Source organism: Labeo rohita, chromosome 24, assembly GCF_022985175.1.
Source record: "Labeo rohita strain BAU-BD-2019 chromosome 24, IGBB_LRoh.1.0, whole genome shotgun sequence".
NCBI lineage: Eukaryota > Metazoa > Chordata > Actinopteri > Cypriniformes > Cyprinidae > Labeo > Labeo rohita.
Genome location: NC_066892.1, coordinates 22,861,279 through 22,889,262, shown reverse-complemented (window position 1 = coordinate 22,889,262; position 27,984 = coordinate 22,861,279). Strand labels below are relative to the sequence as shown.

The 27,984-nt window shown below is 35.2% G+C and overlaps 1 protein-coding gene across 1 annotated transcript; it reads right to left on the bottom strand.

Moving 5' to 3' along the window:
• Nucleotides 1-308: 308 nt before the first annotated feature.
• galnt11 (UDP-N-acetyl-alpha-D-galactosamine:polypeptide N-acetylgalactosaminyltransferase 11 (GalNAc-T11)) lies at nucleotides 309-27,984 on the bottom strand. The gene is made up of 12 exons (XM_051098334.1): nucleotides 27,861-27,984; nucleotides 24,714-24,998; nucleotides 22,681-22,804; nucleotides 22,215-22,381; nucleotides 19,860-19,985; nucleotides 19,324-19,564; nucleotides 18,506-18,623; nucleotides 11,364-11,516; nucleotides 6,947-7,162; nucleotides 6,002-6,106; nucleotides 1,676-1,813; nucleotides 309-1,324 (listed from the first exon to the last, which is right to left on the bottom strand). The coding sequence occupies exons 2-12, from the start codon at nucleotides 24,958-24,960 to the stop codon at nucleotides 1,193-1,195; spliced, it is 1,767 nt and encodes a 588-aa protein (XP_050954291.1). The 5' UTR covers nucleotides 24,961-24,998; nucleotides 27,861-27,984; the 3' UTR covers nucleotides 309-1,192.

Below are 27,984 nucleotides of genomic sequence, written 5' to 3'. Positions count from 1 at the left end.
TATATATATATATATATATATATATATATATATATATATATATATATATATATGTATATATATATATATAACACTTTAAATTGTTCGCTCCAACCAATACCACAACCAATACTTTAATTTTACTAGTTAATATGCCATTTTTTAAAAATAAAATTAATGCTTTAGAATTTTTCATTTCATTGCTAGCTCAGGTTAACTAATTGTAATTAGTTACCAAAGTGTTACCAAAAACACATCTCATACAAGCGAAGACCATTCAGATAAACTCTTTATCAAAAACAAAAAAAACAAAAATCAACCAGTAAATGTTATATTCTTATATCATTGTATTTGCAATTTCATGTACAAAATTACATTAAGTGCAGTTTACATTCACATTGGACTTTCAAATATTTGTACCTTTATCCATGAAAGGACAGTTCACGGGGGAAAAAAAATACATTTGAAGCTTTCAGAGTCAGTCCAAAATGTTGAAAAACACTGTCCATCCATCTTTTCCAAGCTTCTTGCCTTAATGCTAACTGTAGTAAAGTAGCTTACCAATACTTATTGGTTTTATTAATTAAGCTGTTCTACCGAACTGGTCTTATCTATATTGGAGTACCAGCAATAATAAGAAATACTAATTCATTACAGAACGACCCAATACATTTTCAGTTTATTAAGGTCAAGGTAAATCCAGTGGTCATGAAATCAAATAAAATCAGATGAAGGAATTCAAAATGACAGGCTTACGTTAACTTGATTGAAAAAACGCAAATACAATTTAAGTAATGCTAAGTATTGATGCATTAATAATTAAAAATGTTGAACTTAAAATCTAGCAGACTATGATTATATTTATTAACATCTAACATCTGTAATACATTGAAAATAGTTTTTATGTGCAAATCGTTTACATTTCAAGAACTTAAAATTATTAAAACGTACAAATACTTGAATAAACACGATTTTTAAAATACTCTCTAAAAATAGTCGTTTCTGAGTAAAGAATATGGGTCAAAAAAGCTTCAGACCAAGGCTGAAACTGAAAGTTGAGCTCATTCTCATTGCAGGCCCTCAACACATCCTGTCACAGCGATCTGGACTGCCAAGGGTCTTTTGTCCATTTCTGAGCTGACAGCACTGCGGCGGTGCAGTTCAATCCCCAGCCAGAGGGGGGCTGTAGTTGTTCCTCACACTTCCAGCATCTTCAACCATCTAACTGCCACTGCTGGGACCGGGAATCATCACAGATTGCCATGGTAACATATCCTTTGATGCTGAGAGGGTCGACAACAGCCAAACACTGGCCCACTGACACCTGGTACAGCCAGTTATTTTTCTGAGAGAACAAAAAATACATTATTTGCATTTTATTGCGTATGTTTACACTTACTTTTGCTCATTTATTTACACATGGCATATGAAGTGGTGCACATAATGGTGCACCTAGACCGATCTAAACAACAGAGGGACATACGATAAGCATGTCTATATATTGTAACATTTTTTTAGCTTACCATGTGTGTATTTACATTAGCCTTTACTTTGCATATTAATAAACAAGAAGTTTGGCTTAAAAAATCAGTTTATTCAGAGCAATAATGGTAATCAAAATAGCTGGTAGTTGCAGCCCTGTTGTACAGTACAAGGGAAACATGAGTTAAAAGACCGTAATGGGACGATTTCTCACCCCCAGTGTCCACTGCTGAGATCCACCTGAGCCATGACACTTCATGAGGCGTGGCGGGTCGGAAGAACGAATCTCAGACATGTCCAAACACAGCAGCCCGGCTAGAATTAACTCATGCTCCTCATCATAGGCCCATTCCTGCAAAACAACACACAAAAACACAGTACCAATGAATAAAACTTAAAATATGGTCTTCAGATATCTTTAGATACAATGATCCAATTCAACCTGTTTTTTAGACTTGTTAAACAGAAAAACTATTTACATTTCGTCAAAGGGGACATGAACTATGTTTGGGTTTTTTGTTTTTTTTGTACAGTTCTCTCAGGTCCACTTATAATGTTATCAAGAGTTTTACATTAAAAAACCCATAATCAGGAAAACATTTGAATAGGTGTGGCAGACTGTAGACTCAAAAGTAAACGCCCACTGCTATGATTGGCTAACAGTGTACATTCATTCCTCATAGATGGACATTGCTGTGATTTAGGTTTAAAACACATAACTCAGTACATATCAAACAATCTCTAAGAAGAGACAAAGCAACAGAAAGCACATTTAGAAATCCAATGCTCTCCATTGACTTTGTATTGCGGAAAGCTGCCTCCTTGTCATTTCTGACTTATAACAAAAAACAGAACTGTCTAAAAGCTGTGACAAAGTGTACAGTAAACAAGCTGAAAAATCCAGAACTACGTTTTTATAAGCTGTCGACCCAAAAAAACGAGCATTTAAGGGCACAGACAGTTGTAGATGTCGAAGTATTTCATGTTGGGCCATTCAATTGGATCATTTCTCCAACAAAAGGAAGGTACGGAAATGAGCACTGACATAGACCAATAAAATTTAGTTTCTCAATATATCTTCTCCTCTTGTTCACATAGGGTGCTGAAATAATCCTTTAACATGGTTAAAAATAATGAATGCTTCCTTTGCCGATTAAAGGGGCCATCGTATGCCCATGTTCCACAAGTTGATATGACTCTTTAGGGTCTTAATGAAGTCTATATAATATGCTTTGGTTAAAATTTCTCAATGGTAGTGTAAATAACACTTTCTTTTTTTACCATGCCAAAATCAGCTCTTCAAAAATCATCCTGTTCTGGTCGAGGTTTCTTTAAATATTAATGAGCTCTGCTCGCCCCGCCCCTTTCTTCTCTCTGTGGAGTGTCGAGCCTGTTTGCTTTAGTCGCGTTTAGCCGCTAAACTTGCTAACTAGCACATTATTAGGAAAGGCGATCGCAAAGATTCATAAAAAATTCTTATACTCACTTCTGCTGAATTAAAAATGATTCGCGCGAACATAGACGGATATATGTAGATCGGGAGGCGCATTCCCTTCACAAACAAACGTAATCCACTGCATCTGCAGCGGCTCAGATGTCGGGAGTAAATGATGACCACTATGTTCATTAATACATCCAGCAACACAACACCTCAATCGCTCAATCAGAAATATTCTTGTCTAACTTACATCCCTGCTCCAGCATCAAAACAATGGAGGTCGGACTGTTACAGCTGATGTAAGGCAGGTCTGAGGTAAGACGCTTATGTCAATCAACTATCGTGGGAGTGGCCTCTGTCAGTGTGACGCCATCTGAGAATGGCTTGATTTGAAAAAGGGGATATTATTTTTACAGATTAATTAAAAACCACTGCATAGATTTTTATCATTATAGGGTAGATTTGTACATACACTGCCAACACACATGAATGTTCAAACAACATGTAAAAGTGAACTTTGCATCCAATGACCCCTTTAAGTTTTCCTCCAGTGGGCAAAGTTCTCAGAGTAATATGACACGTTGTGCTCTACTTTTGTGTCTTTCGTTTTTTTGGGCTTATAAAAGGGTAGTTCTGGGTTTTAGCTTGTTTACTTTACACCTTGTCACATAGCAGATTTTAGATATTGTTCTGTTTTTTGTTATAAGTCAAAAATGACAAGGAGGCAGATTCCCACAATACAAAGTCAATAGTGAGCGCTGGATTGTTCATTGTTCAGCTGATGCTGTTGGTTATTGCAAACAAATCCACGATAAAATTAAGTAAGAAAATGACAGAGTTCTTACTGACGGGGTCTGGAACTTCATTAAAAAAAAAAGTTCATCCACTCTTTCCTAACATTGGAATCAGAAGGAAAGCAACGCAAACACTGTTTTTCCACAAAGTGCACAGCATCTTGTATTTAGAGCGTTCTTTATTGTTTGGTTTCTGCGTATACTTGTAAGTTCACCTCTCTGGTTAGCAGTATGCGCGAATCAGTGGGCGGGGCTAAACAGCCAGTGATATCGATCTTCTTCTGTGGAGGTGGCGCTTATCTACCTATTACATCATTTCATAGCAGTTTTGAGTTCTAAAACTTACAGGATGTTTTTTTTGTTTTTTTTTTAATAGTACAATGACCTTATATGTCAAAAGATCAAGGGTATTTTGGTTTCTCAGTTCATGACACCTTTAACGTTAGTAGCATATAATGGCATATAACATTAATCAACAGTTTTTTAGCTGAGAAAAGTAGCTTTTAACTACAGCAATGAAAAATGGCACCATTCCACATCATTAAAAAAGTGTGGGGTCTGTAAGGTTTTTAAAGCCTCTGATTCTCATCAAGGCTGCATATATTTAATCAAAAACACAGTAAAAAGAAATACTGTGAAAGATTTACTTCTAATATAAATAATAAGGATCAAAATCATGCAATACGATAATATATGAAGTCCACAATACAGTATTTATTGTGACATTTAAAAAAGACAAACAAAAACCTGGAAAGAAAAATTACATTTTGTACATTTTAAAGTTAAATTCTTCTATCCAATGCACTTTGAGAGTTCAAAAATTAAGAGCTCAAACCCATGTCCCTAAGAAAACTTAAGTCAGAAAAAATGTCAGTGAATTACTTGTACCTGAGGGGACTCAACCCTCTTTTTAGTTGTGATATACTGTCTTAGTCTAAATTACATTCACACTGGTGTTTCAAAAGCCAAACAAATTAGAATATAATAATAATAACCATTTTATATTATTGTTATTCATATTACAGTAACAGCCATGTATTGTAAAACAACTGCACTGCAAAATAAGTGAAAATAATATTTCATAGGTACATTTTTTTTTTTTTTTTTTTTTTGCTTTGCACTACAGTAGGTATATTACAATGCTTCTTTCTTAATTTCTACACTTGAAAGAGATATTTTCAGTTTCGACTGCAAGAACGTTACCCATTTAAACCACTACCTGTCAACAATTTATACTGCACTTTTAAGCTTTTATTTTGACGGAAATGACAGTAGAACTTTTATTTTGAAGGACAACTCCAGCTTCAGTGAAAACAGGCTTACAAAATGTGCCTCACTAAAAATCTAGTAAAATGCTGTAATCATCTGCCCTGAAAAAAAAACAAACAAAAAAAACACTTGAAACATGCCCAAAACACAACTTTAAAGACCTTTTATAGCCCTATTCGGACGGGACTAGTTTTACAGGGGGTTGTTAGAGAATTTTGTGTTTCACAGACGTACTTTACGATTTTAATCCCATCCGAATCTGCCATGTCTGTGTTCTTCTCACACAACCTCTGTAATAATTCCAAAAGAATTAACCTACTGTTTTTCGGCAAACTTAGTGATCCTCTGAGAAAACTAATCCCGTCCGAATGCAAATGTCTGTGATTGCCGAATATATTTTTTTCACAATCCGTTTCCTTGTGTGTTTTGGCCAACGTGAATTACCATAGATGCTCTTACCACGTGCATTTTTGATATGTTTGCCTGCCGGCAAAGAAATAAAAAATAACTATATTAAAATCAAGAGCCAGATCACGTTAACTACTGTAATATCAGCATCAGGTCAGATTACTTACGTTCATTTCTGCACTCATTAACGTTACATAATGTTTTAATTACATATGTACATTTATGAATATTAAAAATTAAACATTGTTTTATTACAAATAAATAAAATTAAATAAAATAGTTAAACTAAAGTAACCACACATTAACCATTCTTTTGCTATACTAGCCATACAGCTTCACCATGGTATTTGTACTAAAACTGTTTATACTACAGTAATTAATCTGAATATATGCAATGTACGCGTGAGTGTGTGATTTCTGCAACACCCAGATGTACGAAACAGACCCTACCACCTCTGTAATAAACACGGAGATGTTCGTCCCGTCCGAATTGATACATGCCGATTGCAGACGTCAGGTGACAAGAATCTAGAATCACTGTCCTATCACAATAAAGGCAAGAATGCCCAAAAAAAAAAAAAAAAAAAAAAAAAAAAAATATCAGAGAATGACAGCAGCCTGATGAACTGACCTGCTCAGGGTCCTGTGGGTCACAGTCTCTCACCACCACAGCGCCCCCCTTCTGACTGGGCCGTCCCTGTGCCACCAGACACTTGTCAGATAACACATTACGCAGCTGAAAGAAAACACACACAAATTATTTTTGGAAAAGCATATTTAAAAACTCCTACAGATATTTTATTGTATGGTCTGGGGGAACATATTACTGCAATTCATTTATATAGATTGACAGGTGTACAAAAAATTTGACGTTTTCTTTTGGATTTGAAATAATAGATTTCTGTATAAATAAGTAATGTTTTAAAAGTTTCATCTAAGATTTGCAAATGTTGACTGGAGAATTAAAAGTAGAGTATTGAAAGAACAGGTCGAAAAATAAGAGGGATTTGTGACATCAGCTGAAAAGAGAGAGCATAACATGCACTAATCTCTTACACTATGACCAGGAACATGTATAAGGTAAGTAAATTAAGTCCATTTTAATTTCAAGTTGACATAAAATCCTGTAATTTTGTTATTTTCATAGAAAAATACTTAAAAACACCACTAACCAGTCCATTAATTACAGTACATAATGATAACTTACAAACTTTAGGCTTAGAAAAATACAAAAAAAAAAAAATTTGATGATATTCTAAATATTCTCTTGCATAACACTAATATAGTGCAAAAATAATGCAATCCATTAGTGGACTTAATGAATCGACTGACCAGGTAGTGTTCAAAAGCTGCTCTACTGCCCTCTGCTGTTTATACAGACAGCTGTCAGTTCATTCCATAAAGCTCTGTATTCACTTCTTTCACTTGGAATACAGTACATAATGATGAGATCAAAAGAAAAACAGAGTGTTTGTATGTTGTGAGAGTCAAACAACAGCCAAATATTCATGCAGTCCTTTATTGACCAGCAGAGCTACATGATATGGTAAACATTAGGGTCAATGTGAGGTCTTACCCGACCCCGCTGTAGGACTTTGGGTCGCTTCAAACCCTTGTTGATAAAAACAGGCTGCTGAGGCTTGTGTGGGGAGGACACCTGCATTTCAGGGTAGATATTGTCCAGGTACCATTTGAAGGAATGACACTGCAGCCGCTTTCGAATAGCCACCCGTTCGCTGATGTCACCGTAGTCACGGTTCCTCAGCTCTGGACGCAAGGCAAAGTACTGCTCCTGATGTACACACACACATATGCAATAGAAATATTTAATTATTACATTTTACTGAAAAAGCATATGCAAGACTAAACATTCTCACAAATGAAAAGGAGTGTTTACATCGACATGTTGTAGCCAATAAAGTATTAAAGGAATAGTCAAAAATGAAAATTTGCTTCAATTTTACTCTTCCTTTAGGTCATCCAAGAGGCAGAGGAATTTATTTCCTCGTGGGAAAAAAATTGGAGAAATTCAGCATTACATCACGTGCGCTGAAGTAATTGGGTGCTGTCAGAGTTTAAACATTACAATAATCCACAAGTAATCCACCCTCATCTAGACAATAATTAAAGTCTTTTCAAGTAAAAAGCTGTGTTTGTACGAAACAAAGTCCATAATCCATAATAATGTTTCCTCCAGTGAAAAAGTCCTCCAACATCAAAACATCAAAATTCCACCAACATATTTGTTTAGACCCGTTTCGGATTATTTTCACTCTAAATAGTGCCTGATGTGTGCATATTTCTCTCCTGCAATGGTTTGACGTTAGAAGCGTATTAATGATGGATACATTACTAACACATTTTTCACTCCACAAGATGTTAATTGATGGACTGGAGTCGTGTGGACTACTTGTGGATTATTGTGATGTTTTTATCATTCTGACGGCACCCATTCACCGCTAAGGATCTAATGTAATGCTAAATTTCTCCAAATCTGTGTTGGCAAAGAAACAAACTCATCTACGTCTTGGATAGCCTAAGGGCGAGTACATTTTCAGTCAATTTTAATTTGTGGATAAACTAATCTTTTAAAGCCCCTGTTTGCATACTTCAGAAAAGGCAATGCGAAAAACAAAACAAAACTGTGCTTCTACACAGCCGCTGAACATTAGAGATGCACTGAGAAAGTAACTGTATTGTAAATCCTGAAAACAAATTATGAGGTATTTCATTACCACATAACTTCTGGTCAGTAAATAAATACGAAAAAGTACAGCATAATCTTGAAATTCTATCAGAACAGCCACACACAGAGCAAATTTAAGAGTGATAATTGCTTTTTAATACAAGAAAGAACAGTGAACAACCATTCAAGTTAAGACGTACATTCAAAATTTGTAAATAAATCCAGACGTCTACCCAGTTTTTATAACCCTGCACTTCACATGAGTAATCAGTGTCCAAAAGACCAAAATTTCTAAATTAGCTTAGCTGAAAATATGATAAATCCCAGCTATTCATCTCTGATTGGACTGTATTATACAAACACATGTTTTTTGCTAAAATGCAGTTCTGCTCTTTTGTCACAAACTTTTGTCAGGTCCCTACGAGCTAGTGAATATTTATGAAGAACCCTCTTATATATTAAGTTAATTTTTTTATTTTAAATGATTTTGATGTCTGATAACATGACACAGGTGGGAAAAAAATGTTCTTTTTGTATTTCAGTTCTTAATTTTATTGTTATTATTTTAAATGATTTAATTGTGGATTGCATTCCCACAAGAACTAAGAGCAGAGTTCGTACAGATACTGTAAAGTGAAATTTTAGGACTTTCAAAGACTTTTCAAGCACTACTTTTTTGGTTTCCAAGGACTTTAATCAGAGATCTCACTTATCAAACAATGTCTTCCATTTCAAATTCTAAAAAAAAAAAAAGAGAAATAGATAAAAATATACTAATAAAAAACTAGCAGAAATAAAGTGAAGCAAAATATTACTACTAAAATATTACAAAGTATACTACACTTTTACTATAGTAAAATCACTGTTAATTTTCTTAGGGGATGCAACTATACTGCATTAATGGTTAAATGTTTTCTATTTAAAAAAAAAAACGGTCACGATCTGAATCAAATGATTTGCGCTCCACATTCTGAAGTCCCATTCGGAATTTGATTTAGATCAGGACTTCAAATTGTGTATCGTGAATCATTTGATTTGAATCGTTCGGTTCGCTAAGTGATTAGTGAACCTGTTCTGATCTAAATCAATGATTTGCAATAGGCGCTCCGAAGTCCCAACCAAAATTAAATAATTTGCGATATGTGAAGTTCCAATTTAAATCAAATGATTTGCGATACTCGATTTAAAGTCCCGATCTGAAACAAATGATTTGCGATACACGATCCGATTGGAGCGCTTCAAACCAGCAAATCATTTTGCGACGCAATGGTTCAAGTGATTCGGAGTTTCGAAAAGCTCAGTTTCACCCATCACTACGTGCTTTTTAAAATAGTTACAAACGATGTCGAAATTTGAAAATTAATGGCTCTTTTAATTTGATCCGGTTTTTGCTAGTGAATCACTTGAAAAGTGAATAATCGAATAATCGAAGTCACGAATTTGAATCAATTGGAGTGGTTCTAGAATAAATTAGTCAAATGATTTAGTTCACCTGTTCCTCTTTTCGCATCTTTAGCCATGTTTACATGACACTGTCAGTACTACTACTTGCTTAGCTTGATTATTTTTGGATGTTATCTGAAATAAGCAAAAAAGGTATGTTTTTTGAATTGCGTGAATTTTGCATGAATGATATACGCTTATTGAGAAAATTAAAGACTTATTTAATTGATACATTGTCTTTCAGTAATTCAAGCGCTTTTCACATACCTCTTGAGGAATATTGCTATTTTTATGGGTTTTCCAGGCCTTAAAATTTCAAAACGTCAAATTCAAGTACTTCAAGCACTTTAACCACCTTGTACAAACCCAGAGGCAACACATCACTGCCTCTGAAGACTGCAGCTGAGCTGATCACAAATTGTAAACCAACACCACCACGGGAAATACTTGGCATACGCACTTGGAACAGACAGTTTAACTCCTATCCAAAAACTAGTCAGCCACCCACCTAGACAGCATTTTAGGCATCACAGGTGTCATCCCAATGTCAAGCCTGTTCCAACAGCTAGTCACAATTTTGCCTAATATACTAATTTAGGCATCATATACAGTAAGTATAGCAATTCTAGAATACACTGCAATGAAATGAGTGAAAAACTGACATGGTGTAACTTAAGAACCCAAGTGTTACATAATGTGTTCTTGAACTGATGTCAGAGTTATTCATAATGAAGTACCCGTGTATGCGAACAGCACAGGGAAAAATAAAAACTCACGCATTGGCTGGAAAGTACTTCAACACTATTAACACATCACTGAAGCAAAAAATAAAAAAAGAGCAACATAAACAGACTAAAAAAATATTGCTGAGAAAGTAGATGACACTGTTAACCAGGATCTTGAGAATAACCGTTTGGAGCCGAGCATTAATGTGTCTGACACAGGTAATTACATTCTCCTCTAACTGGGCCAATTATCTCCTAGACGAGGAGCCAATTATGATGAGCCTTTGAAGTTCTGCAGAATGGACGCAGCTGTAAAATTCAAACACGCATGAAGAATTTCACACATCTCCATCATGTAATGGACCACGCTGCACGTGTTGCCAACAGCAATGTACAACAGCTCCACAGCTGTCAATGTACAACCCGACAAAAAACAATCAATTTATTGAGTGAACTCAAAGACTCAGGGTCAGCGCGGACATGCTATTTATTTTATACTATGTAATACCTGCTCTCATCTGTCTGTACAATAAAAGGTCACAGTTTGTACTCTAAAAGAAATTGTGAGTGAAAAACACAAATTTAAGGCTGGAATACACTGCACAAGTTCTATAAAACACTAGCTGTCACACACTTTCCGACTGTAAATGGTTACAGAGAAACACTAAGCTTCATACACTTGCTGACAGAGGATCGCACACTACCAGATTTGCAAAAAACTTGTCCAGAAACCACAGCCTTTTCTGTGAAATCAGTCAATTCTGACTTCCCAAAATTTGCAGACTGTCTCTGACTTTCAGCAATTTGTCCTCCAGAACACAAACTGGGTTTTAACAAATCAGCCTTAACCTTAACCTGTCAAAATTTAATAAGAGACCTGGCTCAAAAAATAAAATGAAACTACAACATCGACAAAAAAAACAGAGCAACTAACTCTTGAAATTCAGGCAATGCTGTATAACTGGCTGTTCTTCCCGAAAATTGATCCACTACATACTGGTGCTGCAAGTTTCTCATATTACAACACAATCTCCCTTGTATACAAATGCTAAAAGACAGAACAGTTACTAAGCATTATTTACAAAATGCTTAATATTTTATTGTTATTTTTATAAGAGCATTATGCTATTGATCTCTACCTTATAGTCATCCATCCAGACATGGGCCAAACGCAGGGAATTGTGGGCCATTGTATCCTGACCTCCGGGGGACCCATAAGGCCGGCGTTTACGGAAGATGTGCCCCACCCTGGAGCAGGGAACAATCAGTAACTGTCCTCCACACATCCAAATCTGATGGAAAAAAATATATACATTTTAAACCAAGTGAGTCATCAAGATTAAAAAAAAAAAAATGTCTAAACCAAGGGCTCCTAAACTTTTTTTGTCAGCCAAACCGCTTGAAAGTGAATGTTTACTTGAAGTATACCCTGAGGAAATTACAATAAATATAATGACACATTCGTGCTCATAGTTCTCTAATATCTTTTTCCCAAAAAAAAACTCTATGTATACAAATTGTATAATATCCAAAGTACACATTTCTAGTAATTGTGCAGTTCATTCTCATATAGTATTTTCAGAATGTTTTGAAATATTTGCCCTCTCCCCAAATTTGTCAGTACCGAAACACAGTAATAATAATTTAATTAGGGTTATATTGACCCATCTACATTGTAAATATATATACATATTAGGGGTGAAGCCGAACCCGAATACGGTATTCGGAAAGGCACAAATAGCGTGTTTTTTTACAAATACTTATTTCGAACAAATACTTAAAAAAATGTTTGTATTCGGGAACAAGAAAAACTTTATGTCAAAAAGCTGTGTTTCCTCATGAGACCGCAGTGCATGCCCGCATGAGTGAGTGAGTGACATTCAGGAGTCGGGGGGGTTGGGGGCAGGGCTCGAAATTGCGACCGTTTTGGTCGCATATGCTCCCAAAATTTAATCTGCGCGACCTCAAAATATATTTGGAAGCAACTTTCGGTAGCCAAACTACTTGAGAAAGCCAACTTACTGAAATCCGACTTAAACTTAAAGTTATTACTATTCTTCTGAGACTAAAATTTCTGACTCTAACTCCTCCTACAGCTTTAACTCTACAAACTCCAAACTCAGCCCAGATCTTCAGACTGATCTGGCCGGGTGTGCTATATCTTTTCTAACTGATCGGACTTACGGTTTTCCTAAAAATGACGTTTAAAACTGGGAAAAATCCCATAGACTTACATTGACGGAATGTTCAAATGAGCCAACACTTTTCAAATTTCAACTGTCAAAACTCCCAGAATCCTTTGAGCCTCAATCAAACTTCCCTTCTATGTAGTGTATTTCTAATCCATTCAAACTCATTCAAACTCATCTATCTATCTATCTATCTATCTATCTATCTATCTATCATCAAATTATTACTATCTATCAATCTATCTGTCTATCAATCAATCTATCTATCTATCTATCTATCATCAAACTATTATATCTATCTATCTATCTATCTATCATCAAACTATTATCTATCTATCTATCTATCTATCTATCTATCTATCTATCTATCTTCAAACTATCTATCTATCTATCGATCTATCGATCTATATATCATCAAACCATTACTATCTATCTATCTATCTATCTATCATCAAACTATTAATATCTATCTATCTATCTATCTATCTATCTATCTATCTATCATCAAACTATTACTATCTATCTATCTATCTATCTATCTATCTATCATCAAACTATTACTATCTATCTATCTATCTATCTATCTACACGCTAGCAACTTTGCTAATCATGCTAGAAACATACTAGCAACTTGCTAAGCATGTTAGAAACATGCTAGCAATTTTGTTAATCATGCTAGCAACTTGCTCATCATGCTAGAAACATGCTAGCAACTTGCTAATCATGCTAACAACTTTGCTAATCATGCTAGAAACATGCTAGCAAGTTTGTTAATCATGCTAGAAACATGCTAGCAACTTTGCTAATCATGTTAGAAACATGCTAGTGACATGCTAGTCATGCTAGAAAGATGGTGTCGACATGCTAATTATGTTAGAAACATGCTAACAACATGCTAGTCATGCTAAAAACATGCTAGCGACATGCTAGTCATGCTAGAAACATGCTAGCAACTTTTTAATCATGCTAGAAACATGCTAGTGACATGCTAGTCATGTTAGAAACATGCTAGTGACATGCTAGTCATGCTAGAAACATGCTAGCGACATGCTAGTCATGCTAGAAACATGCTAGCGACATGTTAATCATGTTAGAAACATGCTAGCGACATGCTAGTCATGTTAGAAACATGCTAACGACTTTGCTAATCATGCTAGAAACATGCTAGCGACATGCTAATCATGCTAGAAACATGCTAGCGACATGCTAGTCATGCTAGAAACATGCTAGCAACTTTGCTAATCATGTTAGAAACATGCTAGCAACTTTGCTAATCATGCTAGAAACATGCTAGTGACATGCTAGTCATGCTAGTGACATGTTAGCGACATGCTAGAAACATGCTAGCGACTTTGTTAATCATGCTAGAAACATGCTAGCGACACGCTAATCATGCTAGAAACATGCTAGCGACATGCTAGTCATGCTAGAAACATGCTAGCAACTTTGCTAATCATGTTAGAAACATGTTAGCAACTTTGCTAATCATGCTAGAAACATGCTATCGACATGCTAATCATGTTAGAAACATGCTAGCAACTTTGTTAATAATGCTAGAAATATGTTAGCGACATGCTAAGCTAGAAAAATGCTAATGACATGCTAATCATGTTAGAAACATGCTAGCAACTTTGTTAGTCATGCTAGAAACATGCTAACGACATGCCAATCATGCTAGAAACTTTCTAATTATGTTAAAACATGCTAAAAACATGCTAACAACTTGCTAATCCTGCTAGAAACAGACTAGCAACATGCTAGTAACTTGAAAATAATGTTAGAATCATCTATCTTTCTGTCGATTGATAATCTGACCAATACTATCAATAATATCTATCTATCTGACAGACTACATTCAAACTTTAAAACTTCTAAATATTTCAGACTGAAAACCATCCAAACTTAAAACTTCTTAAACTTCTTAACTTCTTAAACTATTTAAACTTTTTAAACTTCTTAACTTTTTAAACTTTTCAAACTTTTCAAACTTTTTCAAACTTTCTGGTCCGGCTTTCTCAAGCCAACTTAAAGTTTGTCTTGACGAACTTTTTTATCTAGTTTTTTGATTGTAGGCAATAAAATGTCTCCACAACCTGCTTTTGAAGAAATATATATTTTGTGCTACAGCGCACATTCTGTCAGACGCAATTCTGGCGCCTCCGTCTCAATATACTGTACAACGCGGCACATTCACATCAAATGATAACTCAGCTCCAGAGTTCCACTCACGCAGGGTCGTAATTTCCACTGGGGACACACTTTTCAAAATCCCGTTTGTGTCCCACCACTTTTAAAATAATGTTAAATTTTTGTTAAATTAATGTCTTGTATTGTAGAATTCACGCTCAGCGCCGCCGAGAGTTTCGCGCCATCGTTAAAACGAAACCGAAAGTAAAACGCGCGCGCGCATTCAAAAGCAATTTTAATACCCCACGTTCAGAGCGCGACTCCCCAGTTAACCTTAGCATAGCTTCCCGTCACTCATTAACTTAGTTGAAACTCCTCACATGGATGTGGGCAACCAAATAGAAAAGCGTGTGGCTGCTGCTGAGTGTGTAGAAGTGTAACGCAAAAAAAAAAACTGGATTTTTACGCCTATTTTGAATTTTACTCGAATACAAATACAAATACTTTTCCCCCTCAACAAATACAAATACAGATACAAATACCGGCTGCTTTGCACACCCCTAATACATATATATATACATATATATATACATACACACACATATATACAGGTGCATCTCAATAAATTAGAATGTCATGGAAAAGTTAATTTAAGTAATTCTATTCAAATTGTGAAACTCGTGTATTAAATAAATTCAGTGCACACAGACTGAAATAGTTTAAGTCTTTGGTTCTTTTAATTGTGATGGTTTTGCCTCACATTTAACAAAAACTCACCAATTCACCATCTCAATTATGATAATAGCTCAATTATGCACAGACTTTTCAGACTTTTGAACACATATACCTCAAAATGATGGGACCTCACAATTATAGCTATGAGAGAGAGGAACATATGAATATTTCCAAATCATAAATGTATGAGTTTAATAAAAATTAGGCTCGGACAATGGACTAAACATACACTGTTTCGGCAGTGACAAAAAAAATGAGGGAGACTTTTTTTTTAACATAAATTTTTCTCATTTACAAAGAAAATATAAAATAAATATTTTTTTGAACTTCAAAGAAACAAAAAGATATTTTAAAAACAACAAAAAGTTATTTCAATATAGTTCATAAGTTGAAATTTAGGGGTTAGTGTTCGGGACAATAAATGATTTTAAATATATTAAGCTTACTAATATTTTACATATTATTGTGGGTTTTAAGATTTGAATACTTAAATGTAGGGATGCACGATATTATCGGACTGATATCGGAATCGGCCGATAATGACTTCAAATGTAAATATCGGCATCGGCCCGATATGAAAAATTATGCCGATATGTTTTGCCGATAAGATGAATATGTTAACTCACATGTGCTAAGGGTGTGCTAGGGATTAGATCACGTCAGCAGTGTGGCTCATTCTTGAAGCAAAGTTTTGACTGAATGAGGAGTAGATTCACTGTTTTGTATCGCTGCATTTAAACTGAGAATACACATACAGAATGATGCATAGCAATAGCACGTGCAGTGGAAGCAGCGGCTATAGGAGAAAGCGCGCCGTTGTTCCATTTGGGATAATTTACTGTTGCCTGTTTCATATCCAGTCACTAGATCGCTAAATGCACATTTTAAATGGTTTTATGGTGCTCTTTGTTGTATTTTGAAACCCAATGGCTGTGTTTGCACATGACATGATCTGCATTTAAAATAAAAAGTAATTACGGCGCGCGGTCAGTGAATTCTCTTTCTTCGGCGGCGCAACGGCAAAACACACTGTTGCTCATATGAAACATTTTTCGTGAATATGACACAAGTGAGGTACAAAGCATTCTTTATAAGTTAAATAATTGGTTAGCAGGCAAATGTTAGTAGCGACCATACTTTTGGATTCATGCAGTTCGAGCCAATACATTTAAAGCCATAAGCGGCTGTGTGTCCTGTTTTCCCGGTTGGTCACGAATTGCCACAAACTTAATAATATTTATAGTTTCTTTTCACAAATCATCACCGTCTCACCCTTTAATTTCGCAGGTTTGTTTTCTTGTCATTTACTTTTAATCCATGTTGTCGGATCATTTATGCGGGTAAACTGCGTGTGGGAAATAAAAGATTTCGTGGCAATAAATTAAGAATTCGTTAATACGACTTTTTAATTCGTTCCCTTATTTTACAAATTAATAAATTAATAAAACGTAGGAACGAATTAACAAGTTGTAGGAAATAATTATGTTCGTGTCCCGCAGCCCTGTCAGAGCGCAGTGCACCGTATAAAATAATTAGAAATTATAATTAAACATGACTTAGTGACTACATTTCTATTACTTTCTTTCCATGTTGAATGCCTTTGTATTGCAGGGCTCTAGAATGATCAAAACTGTCACTTTTTTTTTTTTTTTTTTTTTAAATGTGCAAGTTAAAATTTGACGTGGTCGCACTGCTCCATACAGCGCGGGTTACAGAGTTACAAAGCCGTGGCATATTCAGGATTTCACTGATCACGCAAAGAGTAGTTTTCGTTGTGAGCGCTTCGGGTGTAGAGCCTGGTTTGTATTTGTAGTGTCAGCACGAGCCAGGTGGTGACGGCAAAAAGGACGCGACTATTCTGGAAACGATGGCGGACGGAGGATTTGGTTTTCGAGTAGGGTAAAAGACCGCTTGTTAAACCAGAGAAGGTAAACATGTTGGTATTCTTGTGCAAAAAAAGTGTACTGTTTTGCCAGTTGGTCACGAATTGCCACATAACTTAATATTTTTATTTTCCCAAATCCTCACCGTCTCACCCTTTAATTTCTTAGGTTTATTTTCTTGTCATTCACTTTTAATCCATGTTTTCGTATCTCTTACTGTGATAAATTGCGGGTGGGAAATAAAATATTTCGTCGGAATAAATTAACAATTCATTAATACTACATATTAATTCGTTCCCTCATTTTACAAATTAATAAATTAATAAATCATAGGCACGAATTAAGAAATTGTAGCAATGAATTATGTCCTGTTCATGTCCCGCAAAGCACCCTCACAGTCACCCAGTTTAGTTCTACTTTTCTGTTTTCGTTTTGAAATGTTGTATTCAGATTGCGAATTCGAAAGTGAAAGCATCCGAAGTTCGGCTTATAACATAGCAAAAGTGAACTTAATTTACAAAATTCAGATCATAAATAATGCTAGTCTACTGATGAAAAAGAAGGGATTGAATTTAAACCACTCATTACTATTTATTTAATCCTAACGAATAAGTTATTGTTAAAAACTAACTTTCCAAATAAAATGATATATATCGGTATCGGTATCGGCCAAAATGAGATGAAAAAATATCGGCATATCGGATATCGGCAAAAATCCAATATCGTGCATCTCTACTTAAATGCTTTTTAAATTTGTTTTTGGTTGTGGGACAGCAGTTTGCACCAATTTGTAGAATGGCCCACATATATCTGAAATGCAATGAGACATTTTCATATTAAATAAAATTTTATACAGCTACTGCAAATAACAAAGACACTACCGTTAATGGAAAGTTACTTTTAAGTTCACACTTGGGTTTACTCTTTACAAGAACTATCTAATACTAGAGGTTGCACAACAAATACTTACACACAGCATTTCCAAATGCGTGTTAAATTCACAGCGTTTGCTGAGTTAGTGAAAAGCAGCCTTTAGGGTAAACAGAGCCGAAATCTAAAAACACACTATTATAAAGCTGCATGCGTATAAATGATCCCTCTGAAACAGCAGCACAGCAGACAACATACTTATTTAATTGAATTGCAGCCTTTGATTTCATTTTATAAGATATATTTCAATTAATTGTGCAGCCCCATTTTTTTTTTGTAAAGTTACATTCAATTTAATTAATTATTAACTTTTGATCCGGTCTTGCTGTTCCCTTATGAACCCCCATCTGGGAAAACCTGGTTTAAAAAAAAAAAAATTTGAAACTATGTATCTTAGCGTATGCATAATCCATTTACCCGGAAAGAGATTTCCAAGTTTTCTCCACCCCAGATGTCCATGCCGCGGTCATACTGACCAAGCTCATAAAAATAATTCCTGTCCATGGCAAATAGCCCACCTGCCATTGTGGGAGACCTGCAGAGAAACATGGAGTCATATCTCAGTTCCACAGCGGGGTTGTGTGCACTACCAGCAAAATTATGAACAAACTGGACTGAATGTGTTTCGTATGATTCTAAAACACCTTTTGATCTACAGGCATTGCTAGACAAATAGATTTTTTGAAAAATAAAAGTTTTGTTTAATATTTAGGTCACTAAATAAGTCCCATACTTTGATTTGACTTCTCTGTTATTCTAAAATCTGAAAAATACAAATGAAAAAGAACGAGCAGATGTGTCCAAACATTGTACATGAAAGGGGCGAAAGGGCAGACAACTCTGTGGTTCAAATTCTGTGCCAAGAATCCATTTGGCAGGACTGATTCTAAACAGGACAGTCTATGACTCCAGGGTTCAAAGTGTTGGCCCTCATCCCCATCCATGAAAGCAGCTTCAGGGACAGGATATGTAGCAGTGGGCACGGTACAGTATTACAGTGTGTGCAGTATGATTAAAATCGTACATCCCATTTTGAGTTACTCTGTCGATATTGTAATGTTACAAACGTTTCGAATAAAAAAAATGTACCCCATGTTTATTTGGTGCTTAATGGACTCAGAGCAAAATATTATAAAATTTGCTTTCAAAATGGCTAATTTTGCAGAAAATGCAAAGAAAATGCAAGAAGTTTGCATCTTTGCATAATTAGCATAAGTAAAACACTCTGGTAATACCTGATGGATCCATCGGGGCTGTTGAGTTCAGACATGGGTACTGGATCCCACTTAAAGTGCAAGCCCCAGTTGAATCCCCCCCGGACAATAGGAGAGGGGCTGTATACTAGTGTGTCTGCGCTGATGATGTCGATGACTGGACAAACCACTGTTTTTCTGTTTTCTTTGATGGGTGTGAGCAGAGGCTGGAGCCATGCCTCATTCACCTCACAGTGACTGTCCAGAAACACCAACACCTCACCTGAAAGAAAAAGAGATGAAGACAGCCTTAATGAAGGAAATAGTTGCATGCTTTAAGTGTGAGATCCAATGAGGTACAGCTATACGTGTTCTTTATATGTGTTATAAAGCATATAAAGAAACAAAGTCTTGGATTACTTTTATGATGTCTTGAACTTTGTAAAGTGTCAAATTTTAGGTTGCAGAGACTTTTAATGAAGAGACAGAAATCTTTTAAGGTTTCATTAAAACGCCTTTTTTTGTTTTGAAGGTAAACAAAAGTCTTCAGTTTGGGTAAACCATCCCCAAGGTCAGACCTGTAGCATGCGATGCCCCAATCATCCTTCCACGGATCAGCCCTTCCCTCTTCTCATTACGAACTAGCTTCACTTTCTTCTGCAGGTGCTGCTTTATGTAAGAATCCAAGTCTTCCTTTAGGTCATCTGTCAGATGTACAAAGTAATATCTGATGAGTCAGACATCCAGTGACCCTTTAGGCTTACTTCATTTCTTACCCTTCATTCACACACTCCTTCTTCTAGCTAACATCTTACAGGCAATAGTTAAATCGAGGGGATCTGAAAACTGAAAGTGTTATGGATGACAACTCTGAAGAGAAACACAAATTTTGACAGGTGCTTTAAACATAGTTTAACATGTATAGGCGATGTACTGACCAAATGATTTTGTGCACATACACACAGGCCTACTATCTGGGTCATGATATGGCATTTTGTGATTTGTTGTGTTTAGCGAATTTAAACGGGGATATATTAAACTCTTTTAAACAGTTATATTCTTTACTTGGAGAGTTAAGTGAGTGTTGACCTAATTCCACAGTATATTTTTTCCAAAAAATAACAGTGTAGATAGAATATTTATTCTTGGAATAAGATTGTTGTTTTTCTTTCTTTTGTCCATTTGTTTATTTATACACATTTATTTATTTATATTCGTACAAGGTGCCTAAAGTGCTTAAAGTACTTGAATTTGACTTTTTGAAATTTAAGGACTGAACAACCCTGGAAAATAGCAATACTCCTGAAAAGGTACTTGAAAAGTGCTTGAATTACTGAAAGACAATGAATCTATGAAAATCTTTCACGCAAAAATCACACAATTCAAAAAACATCATGCCCTTTTCGCTTATTTCAGTTAATGTAAGAAAACAATCAGGCTAAGCAAATAGAAGTACGGACAGTGTCGTATAAACATGGCTGAAGATGCGAAAACAGAAACAGATGAACCAAATCAATAATTTGGGCTGGAACCACTCACATTGATTCAAACTCGTGACTCGTGATCATTTATTTCAACTGATTCACTAGCAAAAGCCAGATCGTATTAAAAGAGCCATTCATTCATTGCTTTTCAACATTGCTTGTAACAATTTTAAAAAGCACAAGTGATGGGTGAAATGGAGCTTTTCAAAACTCTGAATCAGTTAAACCATTATGTCACAAAATGATTCACTGTTTTAAATAATTTGTTTCAGATCGGGACTTCAAATCATGCATCGCGCATCATTAGATTTGATTGGACTTCACGTATAGTGAACTGCTTGATTTAGATCGGAACTTTGTGCTACGCCAATCATTTGTTTCAGATCACGATTTCAAAACGCGTATTGCAAATCATTTGATTTACATCGGAAGGAGTTTGTGAAACATTTTGCGAATTGAATAATTCTAAAAAAAATGATTTGCTATACACAATTTAAGGTCCCAATCTAAATCAAATGATTCACAATACAAATTTCCAATCTAAATGATTCACGCTCCAAGTCCTGATCCAAAATGATGGTTCGGAAATCATTATTTAGATTGGGACTTCAGAGCGTGGATGGCGAATCATTTGATTTAGATCGAAACTTGGGAGTGGGTTCGTGAATCTTTTGCTTTAGATCGGATCTTAGAAGCGCGGTTCGTTAGGATTTTAGGTGCGGGTTTGAGAACCATTTGTTTCATAACATTTCGAGATGATTCTGCTAATCTCTTTTCAGATTTTTTTTTCTTAATCAAACCATTAAAGCAGTAACTTATAAAAACAAAACAAAGAAAAGAAAGTATACACAAATACAAATTAACCGTGGTTTTACTATAGTAAAAGTGTAGTGTACTTTGTAATACTTTAGTAGTAATACTTCACATGCCCTACACTTTATTTTTGCCATTTTTATTAGTATATTTTTATTTATCTATTTATCTTTTTTTAGAATTTGAGATAAAAGACATAAGTGAGACCTTTGATTGAAGTCCTTGAAAATCAAAAAAGTAGTGCCTGAAAAGTCCTTGAAAGTCCTGGAATTTAATTTTACAGTATCTGTATGAACCCTATTCTTTCTTTTGTTCGTTCGTTCGTTTATTTTATATAGCACCTTACAGGCTACACAGTAGCTCCAAACTGTCATTCAATTTTCCCCCTTTTCCAGCGTTACGTTGTTTACACTTAATAGCGAATCAAGTCTTTAGCTTTGCAACATGCAAACATGCTAAATTTATGTTAGTTGAGTCACTTGTGTAAAAACATAATAAAGTCTAGTCAAGTCTACTGAGGTAACTCACTAAGGTTTAGGACAGATCCAATGTGTCAATCATTATCATGCCTTGCTTCAGTTAACCAAAACAAGAGAAGTGATGACTGAAAAATTTTAGAGAAGCAAAGTAGCTTGCCCAGTTCACTGTGGTCATCCACCAGTATGATCTCATGGAGTAGGTAGTTTGGTGTGCGATCCAGCACACTGTGAACCGTCCTAAGGAGGGCAGAGAACGCCTCATTGTAGAAGCAGATCACTATGCTGGCTGTAGGCAAGGTCACGGGATAGTTCCTGTCCCTGCACCTGTTGGGAACAGTGTTCATGTGATGATTTACAGCAGCATCACACCAAATCACACGTCCCTTCACCTGCATTTACACAATACGGCATGTTTTACACAAAACCATGTGCACCTTGACCCCATAAAATGCTCATTTCTCTAGGTCATAAACAATGATTTACCTGAAAATTAAAATTCTATAATTATTTACTCACCATTGTAGAGAGGGGGAGGGGAAATGTCACATGAACGTTCAAAAACAGTTAACAGAACACACTTAATGATTTAAGCAAGTGGTTAGTACACCGATAGATGTCCGTACTTGTCATTCCTGGTGTCAGGGACGTCTCTGTGGTAGCCAAGCCGGTTACTGATGAGAACGTTGAAGGCGTGCTTATGATAGCCCATATCTCGTACCTCTTGGTCTTTTTTGTTAAAAATCATTCCTGAAAATCAAAATCAGAACACTCATAAAACACTGACTTATTACTCTGTGGATGCTTGTTAAAAGAAAGCTGCTTTTTCAGAGGATTTAGTAGGGCCCACAATGTAGGACAGATGGTCTAGTAAAAAATCTTTCAAACTGGTGGATTGATTACAGTTTCACAACATAATATAGGTAGTAAGTGTGTTGTCATGGCAACAAAAGCTGCTCCAAAACCTGCCTCACTGCCTGCAAAACTCATATTACAGTGAACAGCCAATTGTATTCAAGTCTATTTTTTATCCCTGTTAGGAAAACTTTTTTTCAAGCCATTTCATCTTTTGTAAGTAGCCAAACAGTCTTTTCTAATTACCTGTGACAAACTGTCAAAAAACAATTTATTCTAGAAAGTACATGGAGAGACGTCAGCTTGACACCAGTAGAGCTTATTACTGTAAATGAGCAGCACTGGCTCATTTTCTCACTCGCTGACAGTAATGCTGGATAATTTAGACCAGTGGTGGGTCGCAACCCAAAAAAAGTCTGTGAAAAATGCAAATAATAAAAATCAACGAACCAAACAGCCGTGTTTTTTTAGGATAGCTGACAAACAGTTCATCAGGGATGAGAGAACACTTTCCACATCATCTGCTGTTGACGTCAAAGGCTAGGCTAAGCAGCCAATCACACTCTACAATACCTTGGCGCAAATTCATATTGTGGTAGAGGCTAACCAAAATTAGACAGATGCCAACATGGACAGAATGTAACACATACCCTCATTCTTGAGAATTAGTAACAAATACAAAATATTATTCGGATTTAATTAAATACATGTTTGTTTGCTTTTTTTTTTTTTTTCTCAACTTGAAGTTTATTTTATTTTTTATAAAGAGGGAAGCAATTTTTTTTTTTAAGTTTGCTCTGCTGATATAAAGCTGAAACTGCATTCTGTAGATATAGATAATAAAAAAACAAACAAACAAAAAAATAAAAAAATAAATAATAATAATAATAACAATAACTATAACTATAACTATATATATATATATATATATATATATATATATACACACTACCGTTCAAAAGTTTGGGGTCAGTAAGACTTGTAATAGTCTTTAAAGAAGTCTCTTATGCTCATCAAGGCTGCATTATTTTGATTAAAAATATAGAAAAAAAAAACAGTAATATTGCAAAATGTTTTTACAATATAAAATAATGTTTTTTATTTTAACATACTTTAAAATAGAATTTATTTCTGTGATGAAAAGCTGAATTTTTATCAGCTGTTACTCCAGTCTTAAGTGTCACATGATCCTTCAGAAATCATTCTAATATGCAGATTTATTATCAGAATGATCAATGTTGGATAATATCAACAGTTGTGCTGCCAAATATTTTTTGGAACCTGTGATTTTTTTTTTTCAGGATTCTTTCATGAATAACAAGTTTAAAAAGTACAGTGTTTTTTCAAAATATAAATATTTTATAACAATGTAAATTATTTATTATTAACTTTTAATAAACTTTTAATTATTAACTTAATAATACATCCTTAGTGAATAAAAGTATTAATTTCTTAAAAAAAAAAAAAAAAAGAAACAATAAAAATGTACTGACCCCAAACGTTTGAACGGTAGTGTATATATATATTTTTTTTTTATTATTATTATTATTCTAAAAATATATAATACATAATAAAAATAAAAATAATAAAAAATATTCAAAAATAATATACTAATAACAAAAAAATATTAACCACATTTGTATGTGGGTTTTTTTTTTTTTTTGGCTATTAAAAGCCATCATCAACAACAATATTACTGCGCTACTTGATATCCAATATAAAATCTGGATCAGATCAGCAGACCTCTACTCCTCGCTATATGTCTATAAAGAGAACACATTTCAAATTAAAAATGTCCACTAACCCAGCTCTGGAGAAAGGTCTGGCTTGGGAGCCTCATGTCCTTTGCGGACTTGACTGCCGTCTCTGCGATGGATCGCCGGGCCACGAGTAAAACGAGGCTGAAAGCGGTGCTGCCCCTGGATGGGCACATTTTTGAAGGACAAATGGCTTTCCTGGCTGAGGTTGAAATATAGGAAGAGTAGAATCGACCAGGTCACGGAGGTGAAAAGGCAACCATAGCAAAAGTAGCGCAGAGTGACACTGCCCATGGTAATGCTAGCATCCTTGGCTGGCCATTATCAGGCCCCTGAAAGACAACATTGACAGTTAAGAAATTAAGTAAAAGTTAAACATGATGTAAAATCCTTTGTGGATATCAGGGTTTGAACAAACATTGTGGCAAACTGCACTGTACACTATGGTAGCTATATTTGTGCAGCTATCAACTGGCAAGACTGATTTATGTAATTTACACTACTATTCAAATGTTTGGGATCAAAAAGACTTTTGAATGTTTTTAAAATAAGTCTCTTTCTGCATTTATTTGATCGAAATTAAGTAAAAGGTATAATAATGTGAAAGATGTTAATTAAAATTTTTTAACATGATCCTTTATAAATAATTATAATATGCTGATTCGGTGCTCAAGAAACATTTCTTCTCATTATGAATGTTAAAAACAGTTGTGATGCTTAATAATTTTGTGGAAACCATGATAGCTTTTTAAGTATTCATTGGTGAATACACAGTTCAAAGGAACAGAAAATCAAAACATTTTATCAATTTAATGTGCACTGGTTAAACAAAAGTGTGAATTTCTTTAAAATAAAAATAATAATAACCACAAATTTCTGAACACTAGTGTACATGTAGAAACATGAAGTAATACAAAAATAAAAGCCAGACATTTCCTAAACACATCAAGCTTGATGTGTATATAACCATTTGCTATGACTTCCAAAATAAGACTGTTTTATAATGTAATGCTGTTTTTGCATTAATGGGAGATTCATTATTAATTTATTAATAATCGTAATCTTTCATTTTCGACCTTTTTTACTGTCCAATATTATGCATTACTACATGGTTATTTACTTTATAAATCATCCAGTGTCATTTTTAGACATTCCAATATCTAGAGGCACATACAGTTGAGATCAAAACATACACTTGTTTCTCATTACTGTGTTGTTACCTGAATGATCCACAGCTGTGTTTTATTTTTTATTTTTTGTTCAGTGATAGTTGTTCATGAGTCTCCTGTTTGTCCTGAACAGTTAAACTGCCCGCTGTTCTTCAGAATTGTTTTTTTTTTTTCAGCATTTTTGCGTATTTGAACCCTTTCCAGCAATGACTGTATGATTTTGGGTTCCTTTTTTTTGACACTGAGGACAACTGAGTGATTCATATGCAACTATTACAAAAGGTTCAAACACTCAGTAATGCTCCATAAGGAAAAAAAAAATGCATTAAAAGCCAGGGCTGTAAACCTTTGAACAGAATGAAGATTTTTTTTTTTCATTCTTTCATTTAGTACTGCCCTTCAGAAGCTACAGATGATACTTGCATGTTTCCCAGAAGACAAAATAAGTTAAATTTACCCTGATCTTCAAATTCAGGACAGACAAGGGACTCATGAAAAACTATCACTAAACAAAAAAAATAATAAACAGCTGTGGATCATTCAGGTAACAACACAGTATTAAGAATCAAACATATGTAAACTTTTGAACAGGGTCATTTTTATAGAACTATTATTTTCTCTTGTGGACTATATGTAAACCTCTTTTATGTGAAATATCTTATTCAGGCCAGTACTAAATAAAAACAGCCTGCATTTTGTATGACCCCTGTTATTTTGGTATAATAATTAACATTTTGCAGATTCTGCAAGGTCTATGTAAACTTTTGACCTCAACTGTACCCGAGTAACACTAATGCCCTCAGTAATTAAAAGGTGGAAGGACAAGGTTGAGACAATGCTGCATTTTTTTGGTTTGGTTTTTTATGTTGGATATGCAGGCCTATTTCAAAAGCATGCATTAGTCAATCGTTAACACGCACTTTGCACAACATTTAAACCGTAACATGCTGGACAAAAAAATCTGAGTAAAAATAAATCAATTTATAGTTTAATTTAGACTTATTGCATTGCACCACAGGAATGGCAAAGACACGTGTCATTCTTTAAATCCATCCAGACATCCAGCGGCCTCAGTAACATGAGAACCCATTCAAAATCTGAAACCAGTGAATGCAATCATATGGAATTACAGCACAGCTCCTGTGAATGTTTAATTTATGCCTGGGTCCTAAAAGCCAACACACCACAATAAATAATAAATAACCTTGTTGTCTTATACACCTGGCATCACATAAATACATGTATTACAGTATTTGTAACAATTCTCTTTAGTAAACGATAGACCAATATGTTGGCCAGGCTAGTTTGTCAGCTGATGTTTGGCCATTTTCTGATTATCAGCACCTGATATATATGCACACTTAAGTGAGTGTTAGATGATTTGGGATAGAACCAGAAGGTACCATAAGAGTTGTAGTCCAAAATCAGGCAAAATTTATAATGCACATTTTTGTGCCCACTGTGAATTTTAAAGTTGTTATGAACTATCCATAACTGTTCTGTTCTTACACGAACAAGTTATGAGAGACAGAAATCAAACAATTCATCCATAAGCTTTTCTTCAAACATCAGACACGCATAAGCAAATGCTGCGCTTTGTCTCAAAACACTGAGCTGCCTTCAGTAGACAACATCATAGACCGTCTCAACAAACTAGTGAGCTACCCAACCAGACAGCATTTGTGGATACGATAACATCAAATGACCTTTACCACACAACAAAAGTCAAAGAATTACAGGTTGTGTCTCAAAAACTAAAGAGGTTTCTAAACAGCGCTGATGGTGCCCTACATACTGCTGACTCGGAACGCACAAAAATCCCTGCTGGTTTTTAAAGCTCCTCTGACGCCCAAACATGATGTCTATGTAGGCGGCTCACTAGGACGCAGGCATTATGAGCTACGAGCTAACTCGCTAGCTGCACCGACAAAACAATAACTGCTGTACTGTAACCTGGTACTGATTTAAAACCTATCTAAAATGTTTCATCTCTGGTAATAATGTCAGCATGGTACAGTAACTCACTCGCTGATGAAGTGGTCTTTCACAGCTCCATCGCTCTCCTGCGTTCAAGTGTTGCTGTCCGTTACTCGCTGGTGTTGAGAAGCGGTGCGGCTGCGCCTGACTGACTCTGTTGCCGCCTGCTGGC

What these genes read in the sequence shown, in the direction of transcription:
- galnt11 (XM_051098334.1), bottom strand. Translation starts at nt 24,960, where the DNA reads ATGGGCAGTGTCACTCTGCGCTACTTTTGCTATGGTTGCCTTTTCACC. An exon ending in CCTGACACCAGGAATGACAA is followed by an intron (nt 22,382 to 22,680) that starts GTACGGACATCT and finishes TGTTCCCAACAG; the next exon opens with GTGCAGGGACAGGAACTATC. An exon ending in TGGGGCATCGCATGCTACAG is followed by an intron (nt 19,565 to 19,859) that starts GTCTGACCTTGG and finishes TTTTTCTTTCAG; the next exon opens with GTGAGGTGTTGGTGTTTCTG.